The sequence below is a fragment of the Notolepis coatsorum genome, assembly GCF_963971535.1.
Source record: "Notolepis coatsorum genome assembly, chromosome: 17".
NCBI lineage: Eukaryota > Metazoa > Chordata > Actinopteri > Aulopiformes > Paralepididae > Notolepis > Notolepis coatsorum.
The window spans coordinates 43631985-43649204 of NC_140181.1; the positions used below are offsets into that span (position 1 = coordinate 43631985).

Consider the following 17220-nt stretch of genomic DNA (forward strand, 5'->3'; position numbering starts at 1 on the left):
CATATGCCCTCCTCAAACAAACACTCCTACCTGGGTGATTTGTTAGATAATATACAACGGTGAAGGAGACAGAAAGATCAGCTGGTACAAATAGACATCCATTGTCGTACTGTACCTGTGTGGGACAGTGATTGTCCACATCCAGGAAGTAGAGGAGGCCACCGTGCTCCTTATCCCAGCCAGTCTGATAAGGGAGCTCCATGAACTTGTCGACTGCTGTCTGCTGGAGCTCCTCGTCGCCATGCTCCACCCCGTACTGGAGCAGGAACCAGCCTGCTTCCAGGGCATGGCCTGAGCCAGCATGTTGCAAAGGACCAGGAGAAAGGAAGGGAAGTAGCAAAATGCTGACTGTTTGGAATGAGAAGACAAATGTGTCCCTAAACTCACAGTCCAAACAGCTTTTTGTTGTAGTAGAGGTCAGTTTAAATCCTTGATCACCAAGCATTGTACACATTATATTATGATTTACACCTATTGTATATTGTATTTAATTTTTTTTTTTTAATTATATTGTATTTATGTTTGTATGCTCGACATCATGCAACTAAATTCATGATGTTCACAAGGGCTCGCTCACAGCCAGTGGATCATCAAGTTCAAGTTTCAAGTTTGTTTATTAAATATCACAATAAAAATACACATACTTTAGGGTGAAATGCTTGGTTCTGTGTGAGCCCCTGAGAGTGTGCTTCATACAGTAAAAAAAAGTAAGTAAGAAAGTAGTAAAAAGTAAGTACTTTTTTTTAAGTAAGTAAAGAGGAATATACAATATACATATATTCAATATACAGTACAATATACAATCTAAAGTACAACCTAGGTACAGTCTAATCAATCACAGGATCATGCTCATATTGTTACGCTAAATGTAGCAGCCATAGAAAATGTAAAAGTATCTTGGGCTATGGTTGGACGAAAAGCTATCTTTTAAAGTGCATATTGGAAACCTCACAAAGAAACTTAAACTATTTTTTTTTCTTTTGCAACAAACAATGCTTTTCTTTTGAGGCCAGAAAGAAACTTGTACAAGCCACATTCCTGTCTGTAATTGATTATGGTGACATAATATATATGCATGCTGCCTCTTCACTGCTAAAGAAAAGCTAGACAGTGTGTACCATGCTTCTCTGCGCTTCATCACTCGTGCCAAAGGGCTTACTCACCATTGTGTGCTATATCAAATGGTGGGATGGACCTCTCTCACACAAATCACACATGTATGTTTTTATATATAAGGCTGTCCTAGGGAAGCTTCCCCTATATCTTTCTAGTCTCATTTGCTTTGCCTCTAGCAGCTACCATACCAGGTCCACAAGATGGCTACTTTTAAAAACTCCCAGAATACTTGCTGAACTAGGAAAGACAGCTTTTTCTCAATTCACACCTTGGGCATGGACCAGACCATATGCACTTAGATACCCTGGTCCCTCTTGGCGAATTTAAATCTCTGTTACATAACTTCTTATAAGAAGAATGTTGTTGATTTCTGTAGTCGGTCCCCACTGAAAATTACTGTATTACCCTCAGTCATACACTTTTACTATCATTGTAAGCTATTCTGTTTTTGTGTTTTATGTGATGTATTGTATATTCAATTGTATACATGCACTTTTATTGTGTTCTTGTGTGATGTATCACACATTTTATTGCTGTGTGATGTATTGCACATTTTATTGCTGTTAACTTGGCCAGGTCTCCCTTGCAAAAGAGATCTCGTATATCAATGGGACTTCATGGTTAAATAAAGGTTAAGTAAAAAAATATATATATATATATAATAATAAAACAATTTGGAAATGAGGACATGCCCTCAATAAATTTACGAGTTTAAATAAATATTGAATGAATGAAAGGTAACTGGTTAGAAAGAAAGTCAGCAACACTAACAGGAAGGTGCTCTTCAATAAACACTTTTCAGTAATAGAAGAAAAGCCTGTTACTATGTCAATCATATGGTCACCTGGGTTCTGCTGTCGCCCTTGGCAACCAGGCAGCTCCCCTCCCTCCGGTGACACACTTTCTAGAATAGCTGTGCCGCCTCTCTGTACAGAGAAAAATAAAAATAGGATTAAAATGAATCTACTCTCTACACCTTCACTTCTCTCATAACTGTCACAGGCCTATAATTCAACAAAAAAACATCATCTAATAGAAGTCTGGAAGTTGGATTGATGTATGCAATCGGGATGCAGCGATACTGGTGTTGGATATCATGGTTGATACCAGGCTAGAACAAGGTCACCGATACTGAAACCCGATACCAAGAACCACATGTAACATGTCAGAAATCAAAGCAGTGAGATTATATCTCAATATGTTTGTCCAATGACCACAAACTAATGGTCTAATGCCTCGTCTCCACTAGCCAGGGTTTAGCCATGCTGTGGCCTGTCTGTCTCCCTTGTGCCTGTCTCCATTGTCTTTAGAACCTGGCTGAACCCCCAGGTTGAGACAACCACCTTTCACAACCTGGCCAAAGCTGGCCGGGACTATTGTATCATCATGATTTAGCTTGTGTACCACAGTTGGTGGTGTGAATTTTGAAAGGTTGCTTAGCAACCAGAGAGTTTACAAGAAACACAATGGAGACACAAACCCAACCATACCATACCATGGTTAGACCATGGCTAGTCCCAGCCAGGCTGAAATGGCTGGGCGATTAATCGATTTTTCGATTAATTCGAATGAATGATCTAGGACGATTTTGAAAAATTAAAATCGATTTTCAAAAAAAAAAAAAAAATTATTTTTTTAGATTCACCTTTTATTTAACAAAAGGTGATGTTTGGTGAAAGTTAGATTTGCACTTTATTAATCCCAATAGGGCAATTCATTCCTGTTTGATGATCAAGAGGCACGTTTTTTGTTTTAAGTGAAGTTTGGTGAAAAAGCAATCATTGCACTATTAATCCCAATAGGGACATTCATCTTTGTTTGATCAAGAGTAACCTTTTATATATATATTATTATTATATATATTTGAAGATTGGTGAAAGTTAGGTTTGCACTTCAATCCCAATAGGGAAATTCATCTTGGTTTGATAATTTTTTTGTGTCAAATAAAAACGTTAGGTTATGACTATAACCAAGTTCTGTTAGTTAGGGGCGATGCTTGGCATCACTACTGCACTATCTCGCGTACGTGCACGCGTACTGAATAAACCACAAATGTACCTCTAATACCAGTATTAGTCTGACCACACCCCTCATCAGCTTACCTTCATAAGCAGGTGTGTGGTCACCTGCTCTCCTCCTTCCCAAGCTTTCACCACAAGGTGAGGACAAGGGCTGCAGCGGCCGTCTGATGCCAAGCATCGCCCCTAACTAACAGAACTTGGTTATAGTCATAACCTAACGTTCTGTATCGTTAGTGGCTTAGCTTGGCATCACTACTGCACAAGGGAGGCCAAGCGGAGCCACTTGGCTGACAAATACACCCCGCTGACAGCCCCCCAAAACCATCAGAACAGGGAGGGCCGAGCCCCCCCGACCCCCCCTAATGGAGGGTAGCCCCCCTATTAGGGACGTCACGGGAGGGCGACGGACCCGACCGTGCGAAGAGGCACTCAAGCAACTCAACGCACAGGGTGAGCAGACCGTGGCTTGACCCCACGACTACACACACGCACAACCCGCATGCCACCCGGGAACGAACGGAGGAACAACCTCGTTACTGCCCCCAGAATCACGGGGTCAAGGGCAAACCCAACCCCGTGGCAAGGCCGTAGCAGCGGAGCACGAAGGAAGACCCAGACCCACCAAAAGGACTGGACTCCCTAGAATGGGGGCCCGGAGAAGTCCATGATGCCAGCATCAAGACCCCACCAGGTGGGCACGTAGTGCCCCGCCCCCCACATCGCCAGCGTATTCGGACAAAGGCCCCTCAGTTACCGCACCCGGTATCCCCAGGCGGAACCAACCAGGCCAGAACCTGCCCAGCTTCCGAGATCGGACGAGATCGGGCGTGTTCAGGTCGGTATGGCCGTAAGCTGAGCGGGCCCCGTCCCCCCAATAGTACACCGCCTGGCACACTGACCCTGCAGAACAGGCAGTCAGCATGGCCGTAAGCACACAAAAAGGTTAACCAACGGAAGCAGGCAGCGCACCGGGGAAAAACCAGGCAACAGGCTGTTAACCCTAGCCTGGAGACTGCGGACGAGACAGGCGCCAGAGGGGACAGCTGAACACAGCCGCCCCGGCGGAAGGAGCGTAAGCTGGCGGTGTTGCATGACCAAGCCTCCATTTAACAACCCCCACCCAGAGGGGTCGAGGCAGAGAAGGCTGACACGATTGGCAGACGTCATGAACGTGCAGGGGCACCCTCAAACGGTGAACCCGGGAGTTGACACTGCTCCAACACACCAGGGAATCAACCACCTCGGTGTTACCCAATGCGGTGGTTGTTCCTATAACCCCTCAAGAAAAAACTCCAAAACACACCTGCGGGTATACACCGGCTATACCGCAGTACAAGTGTTTCAGTTTCCAAAAAGGGTTAACCCAGGCCTACGGGTCGCAAACATCACTTCGGACCGGGCCTGGCGGTACGGGAAGCACAGGGTCACCAGAGGAGGTCAAAAAACCACCCCCACAGGCCCCTCTTCGCCATGCGTGAGAGAGGAGCGAAAAATAATGGAGAACCAGCCCCTAAGCACACCGTACCTGGTATTCCCCGGCGGACTCCCAACCAAGTACTAACCAGGACCAACCTGTGTAGCGGCCGAGATCCGACGAGATCGAGCGCGTACAGAATGGCATGGCTGTAAGCCATGACGACAGTGCTGAGTAAAAACATACCCAACCAGGGTCTCCATAGCGCTTAACCCTGTGACACCCAGACCGACCTGGCATTTTTCCCCCTGAAAAAAGCCCAAGTCCCTCAGGGTACCAGAACAGCAGATCTGCATCCCCGGCGGACAACGGGTTCAACTGATCTGGACCAGCGTGACCAGAACCAGTCCCGTGCCCTAACCACGCCGACATGCCTACTCCAGGAGAAGGGCAGATATGCGTGTTGATCTTAACATGAAAAGAAGGCGCCACCCAGACGTTCGGACGAACCGCGCCTGGTGGCCCACCCCAAGGGCGTGAGACCCCACTACATATGTTCAGATCCATCCCGTCATCATCCCCCAGACATGAACGAGAATCCGTCGACAAAACACCCAGGTCATGGGATGTGGTCGTCGGAAGAGGAAAAACCCCCATCTCAGTTGCTTTATAAAAACGCTGTTTCAACCACAAGCAACCAAGGCGTGCCAGTCAATCGCCTGTTTACAGCGAGCTAGCACTATACGTGCGTCGGGACACACCCCCATCAATGAACAGGCTATTTAGACCCGTCATTGAATCCCCAAGGCGCCCAGGGGAACGACAAGAGGGGTGTGACACTCCCTAACTCCAACACTTCTGGAATAGAAAGAAGGAAGCATCAACAGTATGTATCCCAGTCTACACAGCCGGGGTAAAAAATGTTCACATTTTTACATCCCACCACCCTCCCATAGGAAAGAGACGGGGATCCCCAGAGAGACTTCCCACGCGAGCTGTACAGATTGAAAAGAATATATTGCACCTTGAGCCATGTAAAAAACTGTTTTTAGGGCCTCCGGGGAAGAGGCACTGAACCCATACACACTCAATAAACGAATTGAATCGAATATACATACAATAGAAAAGGACCCTTCTAGAGGGTCCACTCACTTTGACAATCTGAGGAGGAAGGCTCTGTACTCTGATGGAGGCTCCCTCACATGGAAGAAGGAGTCCGAACTCACAGAAGGCCTGAATAGGCGCTTGGTGAGGAGGAGCCCTGACCACCCCCCCTGAAAACAGATCCATCACATGGACCTGAACAGCACACGGAAGTCCTACCAACAGAGACGCGCACGGTGACGTACTCTATGGCGGGGGAATTCCTGCGGTGCACACGCCCAATATACCAGGCCGTGGGACCAGGAACTCCCTCCCCCCCCCCCCCCCCCCCCCCCCCGTAACGTGCCGAACCGCCACGTGACGGGAACCTTGAAGGACAGGGGGTGTACCCCTGACCGACAGAACAATGGGGAGAGGAAAGGTTACCAGTTCACCCCTTTACGACCCCACACCCATGATACGACGTAACGACAAAAAGAGAATATGACACAGTCATAGTCAGCTCTATGAAGCGTTTCACAGCTCCACACAGCGCATGAGCTAACCTGCTATCTGATTTTTACTAAGGAAAAACACAGAATAGAGAGGGCTCTAAGAACCCCGGTCCAACATACACATGTGCTTCTGTGGCCAGTACAACCCAGTTGTAGGTCACATGACACACACAACCCATCATCACCTACAAAAAATGGCAAAAACACTCAACAGAGGAACGCCGTTTTTTTCACAATGAGAGAATACATCATTCTTGATTAGTATCGACCACAGGCCTTGCTAAGCACACATGACAGCAACCAAACCAATTTCCCTTTAGGAAATAAGTTTCTCCAGCAGATTTAGCACAACCTCAGCAATCAAGCTAAGAGTTACACCGTATCCCTACCACACAAAAGACACAATTAATGCACAACATGTCTGATAGGAGGTGATAAAGTCCCCAGGGAACCGGGGGGGGAAACACAATCCTCCTATTTTACCCTCAATACGGCCAGTTAAAACAGGAAAACCTGTTAATGTGTGAACTCACTGTTCATTGTCATTACAGTCTGAGAAAGAACATTCTTTACTCACTTGTCACCAAGCATAGCTTCATAGGTTAGTTGCCTTAGTAGTGAGTACACGGTACACATAAACACCATGATGTTTCTCACACAACAACCAGATCAATACATCACGATCTGCACGGAGAAGCTAACTGCCAGTGACAAAAACAGCTCACACATAACCCGCAACGTATCCCAAATGCATTGCAACAACACACGTTTTGGGAAAAAACACCGTTATTCACAATACATTTAGCAAAGTAAAACCAGAAGACGTGTTATGAGGTCTGGCCAACCCCGTACCTACCCGGAACGCAGATCAGCGAAGTGCAGTCACAAGACACCGTAGAACACAGCCGTCCTGTGTTGTTCGATCCGGGCAGCGTCGCCGCTCCAACCAGTCGCTACAGTCCTCTTTGTTGACGCAATCCCCGTCCAGGTTCAGGGCAGGGTCGACGAACATCCCCTGTCAAGGATGACGTCGTGGTCAAGAGTGTAAAACATGTTAAAATCAAAGCACGTTCAACAGAATAGCATCAAGCTAACGGCTGCTCCAACCGTTCGGGTGCTATTGCTTCCGCTCGCGAGACGCCGATCTAACGACGCACGCGATCAGAAGCGAGCTCCCGGCGGCGCGCGAGAAGCTAAGCTACCCCGCGCCAGGCCACTGACCGGCTAACCGTAAGCTATGAACATGTAAACAATGACATAACACTCACCCAGACAGGCCGCCGTTCTGAACCTCTCCACACTTTTTAAGAGAAAAGAGAAAACAAGACGTCAACACCGCTTCACAACGGTGACATTACCACGTCCGGCGGAATCAGCACAGTACCAACTGGCCTGTATAGCTGACTTTGAACATGAATCTGCCGCTATCGCACATTACATGCACATATCCCCTCGTGAAGGAATACTCTCATTTGGATATGAAAGATGGGGTCTTAACACGGTGACAGAGAGAATCCACTCGTCCAGAACACACAGGGATCACCAGTGTTAATGGTCGCGGCCCACTAGTTAAAACTATAATGGTCTTCAGACCAAGGTCTTCTGTCGCCTAGGAGGCTGAACAAAGGACCCTAGCCTGGGGCCGGTTTCCATAAACTTTGTCAAGTAGCCCCCATAGCACTAACAGACAAGTGGAGCCCGCCAGCAAACACTACTCACCCAACCTGGAACGCACCGCTCCTCACAACAGCGGCATGTCCGACAGTTCAGCTGCGACCTGACAGGTTTCACCCCAACAAACACAGCAAGGAACTGCAGTTGAGAAGCATGCAGCGGCGTGCTCCCAATACGAAAACCGGTGGAGGGTTTTTAGAATGATCATCATCTTCCAGACACTCCAGTACGAAGACAATATCGCCGTATTTCCTCGAAAATAGTGAGAGAGAAAATAAAGATATGATGTCAACGTATCCTTGTTTCCCAAGCTGTTCCTAATCCAATTTCTTCCATCATGGTGTCAAGTGTGGGGATCTACCGAGGCACTTCTTCCTTGTGGTGAAAGCGAGAAGGAGGAGAGCAGGTGACCACACACCTGCTTATGAAGGTAAGCTGATGAGGGGTGTGGTCAGACTAATACTGGTATTAGAGGTACATTTGTGGTTTATTCAGTACGCGTGCACGTACGCGAGATAGTGCAGTAGTGATGCCAAGCTAAGCCACTAACGATACAGAACAAAGGTTATTTGAATGATTTCCTAGGCGTTTCTAGTTTTCAAGAGAAAGAAATCGATTAAAATCGGAAATCGGATTAAAAAAATATATATATCAGAGATTTTATTTTTAGGCCATATCGCCCAGCCCTAGGCTGAACATAGCTAATGGAGACATAAACCCAACCATACCATACCATGGTTAGACCATGGCTAGTCCCAGCCAGGCTGAACATAGGTAAAGGAGACAAGGCATATTTACATCTATACTGTTCAGTAAAAGTAATGGATTGGATTGGTACTCTGTATTGAATGAGGTTTTAGTACTCTGAATCGGCATTGGAAGTGAAAAAGTGACATCGGTACATCCCTGTTCCAAAACATTACTAGCGCCACACAAGCACTTCATCCTGAGTTGCTATGCGAGGCTGGTCAGTGGTGCTCCTCTACCTGGACGTGCTGCAAGATCTGCTTGACACACCAGGTGCCCACCTCCCTGTACTTCTGAGCTGCCTCCAGACCCCGCTCTCCGGTCAGCTGCTGCACCAGACACAGCAGCATCATGGGGACAGCCATGCTGTCAGTGGGGGTGTCTCCGGGGAGCTGGGGCCTGCCCAGGCCTGATGGGTCCACCCTCACCCAGTGGATCAGTTGGGCCATCATCTGCTCCGCCTCTGCCTGGCGACAATATCACACAGTGATAAGACTTTTTTTTCCCCCGCTCATACTTTACTTAACCGGGGTAATTCACGCTGAGATTGACATTTTAGGCTTCCAAGATGTCAATTCCAGAGTCCTGGCCAGGGAGGAAGCGTTAAGAAGAAAGGTCACAAAACAAAATACGTCACGTTGAAATGCTGATCATCAAAAACAAAAGCAAGAACTGGGGGAAAAAAGGAGAAGACATTTCCATGTTATTTTGTTACTTTTAGATAATTCATAAACATGTCTGGGAGAGACTGTTTGCAGTTATGTACCTGCATGTCCTCATCTCCGGTGACTCTGCTGAGTTCGTCCATGGCCATGATGTAGAAACACTCACTGAAGATGGTCCTCTGAACTTTCACTGCTCTGCCGTCCCTCGTCAAACAGAAGGCACACTTCCAGGGGCTTCCGCTTCCGGGGACACGGGCAAACTGTCGCAGGAACGCTCCACCTGAATTGCAACCAATACAATTCATCTTACATTTAACTTTTGATATACTAATACTCTAAGCAGGGGGTTCCCCAGGATTTTCCAACAAGATGTTGCTGAGTCACAACTGTATTTGATTTATTTGCAATCATTTTTGCAAAAACAATTTGGTGTAATTTCCTCCAAATTAAAAACATAATTTCAATAAATTGGCAAACACAAGTCAATTCTATACCAATAAAGAAATGGACTTTTTCAATTAATAATTGCTCATCACACAGGTTACGCATAAATTGCATTGTTTGTCTTGTGTGACAACGAGCCATGTCCTCATTCACGTTAACACGTGCCCTGCACCTGACTACACCTTAATGAGGAATCACGCTACAGGGAAAACATGAATCCTATATCAACAAGCGGATGACAGAAAACAGTACACCATCTGTTCCTGGTTAATCAGTATAGAAATATAATGGGCACTTTGCACAAATGTTATGCTGACACCTCTTTTTTCAAAAAGTAGTGATTAGTGACTGTTCCACTGATTGTCATTCATATGTTGTAGTTTGAATGCTTATTCTGTTTTTGCCAATCGATAATTGCTCATTTATTACACCATCATCACTAGCCTCTAGCTTTTGTATGCTAGCTGTTATCTGGATAGATGTCTGTGTCTAGCTTAGGTATCTTTGCTGTCTATGCCAGATTGGCAGATTGTCTATTATGAATCAGTCTGTACTGTTGTGTTTTATTGTTACAGAACCACACACACACTTTTTTTTTTAGATAGATAAACAACCTGAACCTTAGACCTGGACTCTGCATCTATTTTCTTCCCCACACTCTCACCTGGACACCATAGAGTGTCCTGATCCTACACCCTGGAGTGATTGCTGCAACACCATATGTAGCCGGTACAACACTGTACCTGCCAAACACTTCGACCATGCCTTGAGTGGGAGTCGAACCCCGGGCGTCCGCACCGGGGCCAGCAACACAGACCGCTGTGCCAAGAAAGGATATCCTCTCTAAGCGCTCAGTCTGGATGCCTCAGGGGAGTGAGTTTTACTTCTATGTACCGTAGTCACACTATCGCGGTACATATCCGTTACATTCACCCCCCCTAAACTCACACCACTCAGGCATCCGGGTCAGGCACCACTGTAGCCGGTACAACACTGTACCTGCCAAACACTTCGACCATGCCTTGAGTGGGAGTTGAACCTCGGGCGTCCGCACCGGGGCCAGCAACACAGACCGCTGTGCCAAGAAAGGATATCCTCTCTAAGCGCTCAGTCTGGATGCCTCAGGGGAGTGAGTTTTACTTCTATGTACCGTAGTCACACTATCGCGGTACATATCTGTTACACATACATAATACAACATGTTGTGAAGGATCAGATTAAACCGAATATGTATATTTATTTATATATATATATTTAATTGTATTTGTATATCGTTTGATATCCCCTGTATATTCCTTGTACAATATGCATTGAATATCCCCGTTTCTACTAAACAGCCCATAATAGTTTCATTCTACCATTGGACGAGAACCTGGCGCCAGGTTGCCATACCCCTAGGTCCAAGTTCAATCGTGCCGCCTAACATGTCGAGGCAACCCCCGGTTCCGCGCAGTAATATGTCGGGCGAAATACGAATGGTACTATTTGTTCATAGCGCATATATATATGGCGCCAGTAAAGTAGAACTTTCTTTTAGTCCAGTTCTTTACCCTCCAACAGAGTGACAGACGCAAAAGCCTCCCCACGACGCACGTGCGGTGTAGTAAGGCCTACTTGGCCCAGAATAGGCATTGAGATATCGTGTAGATTAATAGTTGAATGGTCATAGTTTGGCACCATACCGTCGAGTTGGACGTATTCTATTAAGCTAATAGTAGTCTATTTATGTATGGTGCATCGTTCGGTTAGAGTTCTACAGTTATCAGTACCCCCATCGTTCCTGACGTTATCTGGACGCTTAACCAGGCTGGTCAGACCCCTAGTGGTGATTGCATCCGAGGAGCTCCGGGCCAAGAGCGACTGGACCTGTATATTGGATTACTCTACCCAGACGACGGCGAGCCTTCCACGGCTTGGATTATGCTTTGTGTGCTTTGATTATTCCATGGATAAAGGCCAACACTGCTGAGTGTTGGAATTACCCCCCGGAGAGGACTCCAGGTGAGACGGCGCTCTACACGTGAGGTCGCCTCACGTCTCTCCGTTGTGGACCGGCAGATACCGTTCCACAGAGGGTCCAGCTGTATTCGTCTGCGGCCCGAGGTTCTGTGGGCACCGTGTCCAAGACTTTGGATTCTCCCAAGACACCGTCGGCCAGATGGGATACCGCCAGCGGCTTCTCTAACCCCCCCCTCCTACTGTCTTACAACCAGCGGGACCCCCCCCCCCCCTTAGTGTATCCAGCTATAATCATTTAAGTACCATCGCTATCGTTTCCTAAATATTCCAGGTTGTATACTTACTCCCTGCACAACCAGAGATTGGACATTCAATGTTGATTTACCTACGAATACTCATTTGCCATAAAAGTGCATATTCCATATTTCAAATCATAAATGTAATTAAGTGATCGTTGTATACACCCTTTGCTGTATTAAACCTTCGATTTGGTACATTTGTGTTGGTTCGTTTCATCAGGTGGGAAAGTGTTCATCATACTTATATCTTGTACTGGGTGGCCAGAAGTTAAAGTACATGAGGTAGTGGTATTAAATATCATATCTAACAATACAGTCAGGGAATTGTACCCCTCAGTTACACAACAGGTTTAATGGCTACAAACAAGTAATGCATCCACACAAAAAAACAAACAAACCAGCTTTGGCTGCTTCAAGAATCTCAGGCTTGTGAAAGCGTTCCACAGTTCTGTACAAGCGACAGTACATCCATACCTGTAAATAAATAAAACATAATATTATATAGAGAATTTAGCAAATTTTTATTTCCACTGATGCATTGATGACATTGTAGTGCCGAGAGATGGGAGTCGGAGACGGTGGCTCGAGGCAGAGCGAATAGTATTTATTGAGTACACCTACACGATACAGTACGTTACTGGAAAGCTAAACAGAATGCCTGCCACCGTAATTAAATCTAGCAGGAAATGGTCTGAGCTGAATCAGAGCAATCCGCCAATATGGTATTTAGACACAAAAACACATTGATACTAACTCCTATTACTATAATACAATGCTAGAGACTGAAAAATGACATTTATAATGCATGTCACCTTTAAATAAAATAATAATAATAATTTAGGACCTGCTCCGAGGTCATCAATTGGCACACATGCGATGCATGCATGCAATTCGTATCTGCGATTAACCCATCCCGTCGCCCTTCCCCCCCAAGGGCAGCCGGGAGCAGACAGGCGTCAACGTGAGCCGCGCCAGGGGACCAATCCAAGTGCTCCTGTCCGTCTTCGTCAAGGACGCCACAGCGTTAGCGATCTTGTTGTTGTGCATGTTTTTCCATTGGGTTTATCTTATCGGGGGGGGGAAACCCTTGCGAGCACGGGGAGAACATGCAAACTCCACACAGAAAGGCCTGGGAGATACCCCACCTGGGTAACTGGCATCATGGAAACCTGGTCCCCAAGCGGGAATCGAACCCTGGACCTTCTTGCTGTGAGGCGACATCATCACAAACGTTCCAGAATGTTCGGGCAGAACTAGGGATGTCCGATATTATCGGCCGACCGATATTATCGGCCGATATCGGCAGTAAAATGTGATATCGGAAAATATCGGTATTGGTTTAAAAACAAAAAAAAACAATAACAATATTTGATATATATATATCCAGTGAAATTATTAGTTACCTGAAATTATTCAGTTTTTTGGACGGGGAAACCCTGCATATATCGGTATCGGTTGATATCGGTTGATATCGGTATAGGAATTTAGGAGTAGGACAATATCGGAATATCGGTATCGGTAAAAAAGCCAATATCGAGCATCCCTAGGCAGAACTAATGTTCTAGAATGTTCCTAACAATAGTTCCGTGGGTGAATTATGTACCATTACAATCACTACAACATCACTGATGACTCACTTGTCTCCCCTGCAGCCAGACATACTTCAGGTCATCATAAACCTTCCCCTTCCTGCCAAGACAGGTGAAGAACCCTCTGAAAAAGAAAAGGCCAGATTTAAGGTCAACAGCACTCAGGACTCACAATAAAGAATGTTGGAACTTTACTCATAATGTAATATGTAGTCTGTGAGAAGTAATTACCAGTTACTGACAAGACAATTAAACATGTACTGCCGGTAATTACTTTACTTTCTGTTTATTTACACAAGCAGAGAAGGTTATTCTCTGCTTTTGCACATTTGAGTGTAGTGGTGTTAAAGCAATTTTGGCCACTTGGTACATGACAGCAATCTACCAATATCAGGTATTGTCAACTGTATGTGGCTTCAATATACAGAGGTCGTCTTAGACATGTTGACAAACTAGTCAGACTACTGCTTGACCTGACTCCTAGAACCCACCTCACCCCGCCCACTTTGACAACCTAGGATGGCTTAGAGTAGACGACAGAGTACAGCAACTTGCAATGGGCCTGGTCTACAAGATACACTACACGACCAAGGTACCCATGTACATGTCAAAATACTTCCCAAAGGTCAGTGAATACCACGACCACAACACCAGAGGGAGCTCCACAAATCATTTTAAACCCAGATTCGGCTCAAACAAGGGACTAAACACGTTTAGCAATTATGCCACATCAATGTGGAACGCCCTACCCAAAGCTGTAAAGGAATGTGAATCACTACCCACTTTCAAAAACACTCTCAAAGAACACCTACGGGAGACTGCATTTCGAAACTGGCCCCTACAAATGTCCTAACCCAGTTGTACAGTAAATGACCAAGTATGGCTTTGTCAGTATTCCAATGTACAGTGTCCCCCCTACCCCCCCCCCACCTCCAATGTACAGCCCCCACCCACCCAACCCCACCCCACCTACCCAACCTCCTCCAATGTACAGTTTCTACGTCAAATGTATATACACTCTTTTTATGGACTTTTTGTATCACAAACAGTACTGTATTTGCAAATCTGGTATGTCATAAATGTATAGATGTAGCAGTACTGTCTATTTGTATGTCGTGTGTGTCATATATGTTATGATGAATTGAAAATGGGGGACCCTGATGTAAACAAGACGAAAGTCTTTCTCTGGTCTGCATCCCCTTAACAATTGTATGTATTGAGCTGTACTGTACTGTACCCATTCTGCAATCTGTTAATAAACTTTTCAATCAATCAATCAATCAATCAATCAATCAATCAAAATACCTTCTTACACCACCTACCTTTCTGCAACAATTCAACCAGACAGTCGCTGTAATAAATATGTTATGTGCTCTTAGTCAACTTGCTTAGGGTTACATATCAGCACAATGTTGATATACCTGCAAATAGCATGTTCTTTTCAGTTCTGCTCTTTCAACAGTGTTTAGGGAGACGGGACCAATGGCACTATCACTTACTGTATAATAATGTATGGTGCAAAAACTAAATCAGGAATATATAGGTCTAATCCAGGAAAAGGCAGGCCATCTGTAATAAGACAACAAACGTGTAAAATCCTTAGTTTACTACTTATTATAGGATTTAGGCTCCGGTTACAAACACTGACAACAAACAATAAAATTAAATAACACATTTATTTCTGTAGGCTACGACAATGAAATGAATGCATTTTGTTCCAAGAATAAAGTGTGTCACTTGTATCACTTTACTTTACCCATATTGTGTGTCATGAGAATATTTCAGCCAGAAGTCCACCACACTGTCTAGTTCTGCGCGAATCCGCTGTCGATACTGTTCCAACTTCACTAACGACATCGCTCCTTTTCTGTCAGCTGTTTTACAAAATAATATTTTGCAGCGATTAGTCGGACGTTTTATTGATCTATTAAATATTATTCGAGCACACCAAGTCGGGAGACTTCGGCCAAAATGAATGCTCTTGTCTTACCTTGAAGAACAACACTCGCCCTATCTCACTATACAACTAACCAGATTGTAACAGGCGGTTGTTGTGAGACTTCTTATCATATGACCAGTGTTTGATGCTGCGACTCGAGGTAAATGTGCTGTCTAGCAGTCGAGCCCATTGGTCACGTGCTCTCCCTCTTTGCATCCAAACGAGTTAATTTACGGTGCGTGTGTATCTATACTATATAGTCTATATACCTATGGTATACAGCTATATCAGATGCAGGACCTATTGTTGAAATTCCAGTGTCAACACAGTACAAGAATATGTGGAAATTATATGAGTGCAAAATATTAGTGATTGTAAACGACCCTCTAGGTAGCGTCATTCGGTTTGTGTGTGATAGGGAACCTTTATTTTGAAGCACCGCCAAACCGGAAGCAGCTACCTCGAGCATGACGCTGGTCTGCAGAAATGCAGCTATGGAAAGTAGAGACGCAGCCTAGCTCGACGGATGAGAGGTTTAGGTTACGGCTAAAAGGAAAGAGAGATCTCCGTTTGATTGATTGATTGAAACGTTTATTAACAGATTGCAGAATGGGTACAGTACAGTACAGCTCAATACATACAATTGTTAAGAGGATGCAGACCTGAGAAAGACTTTCGTCTTGTTTCCATAAGGGTCCCCCATTTTCAATTCATCATATCATATGACACACACGACATACAGATAGACAGTACTGCTACATCTATACATTTATGACATACCAGATTTTCAAATACAGTACTGTTTGTGATACTAAAAAAATCCAGAAAAAGAGTGTATATACATTTGACATAGAAACTGTGCATTGGGGGAGGTTGGGTAGGTGGGGTGGGGCTGTACATTGGAGGGGGAGGGGGGGGGGGACACTGTACATTGGAATACTGACATACATTTGACATAGAAACTGTACATTGGAGGAGGTTGGGTAGGTGGGGTGGGTCCCGGGTTGGGTGGGGCTGTACATTGGAATACTGACAAAGCCATGCTTGGTCTTTATTGTACAACTGGGTTAGGACATTTGTAGGGGCCAGTTTTGAATTGCAGTCTCCCGTAGGTGTTCTTTGAGAGTGTTTTTGAAGGTGGGTAGTGATTCACATTCCTTTACAGCTTTGGGTAGGGCGTTCCACATTGTTGTGGCATAATTGCAAAACGTGTTTAGTCCCTTGTTTGAGCCGAATCTGGGTTTTACATGATTTGTGGAGCTCCCTCTGGTGTTGTGATCGTGGTATTCACCTTTGGGAAGTATTTTGACATGTACATGGGTACCTTGGTCGTGTAGTGTATCTTGTAGACCAGGCCCATTGCAAGTTGCTGTACTCTGTCGTCTACTCTAAGCCATCCTAGGTTGGCAAAGTGTGCAGGGGTGAGGTGGGTTCTAGGAGTCAGGTCAAGCAGTAGTCTGACTAGTTTGTTTTGAGATGTTTGTAATTTGGTTTTTAGTGCCTTTGAGGTGCTTTGGTACCATGAGGTGCAAGCATAGTCGTAGTACCCTTGAATGAGTGCTCCTGCCAGAGTCTTCAGGGTATTCTTGTTTACCAGGGAGGAGATCCGGTACAAGAATCAAGTTCGTTGATTGACTTTTTTTATTACATTGGATGCCATTTTGTCACAGGAAAGATTAGCCTCTAGGATGGAACCCAGGTAGGTAATTTCATCTTTCCTTGTGACAATATTGTCACCCACTGTAACTGAGAAGC

The 17220-nt window shown here is 45.2% G+C and overlaps 1 protein-coding gene across 1 annotated transcript in view; it reads right to left on the minus strand.

Annotated features, from left to right (window-relative positions):
- The window catches only part of renbp (renin binding protein), a gene marked incomplete at its 5' end in the record, with an annotated part of 36411 nt that extends 21028 nt beyond the window's left edge, over positions 1–15383 (minus strand). Inside the window, 7 exons of the mRNA XM_084332890.1 lie at positions 116–291; positions 1961–2042; positions 8810–9037; positions 9337–9515; positions 12336–12411; positions 13575–13650; positions 15283–15383. Of these exons, the coding sequence (XP_084189016.1) occupies positions 116–291; positions 1961–2042; positions 8810–9037; positions 9337–9515; positions 12336–12411; positions 13575–13650; positions 15283–15383 (918 nt within the window). The remainder of the gene's footprint in view (positions 1–115; positions 292–1960; positions 2043–8809; positions 9038–9336; positions 9516–12335; positions 12412–13574; positions 13651–15282) is intronic.
- Positions 15384–17220: the final 1837 nt, after the last annotated feature.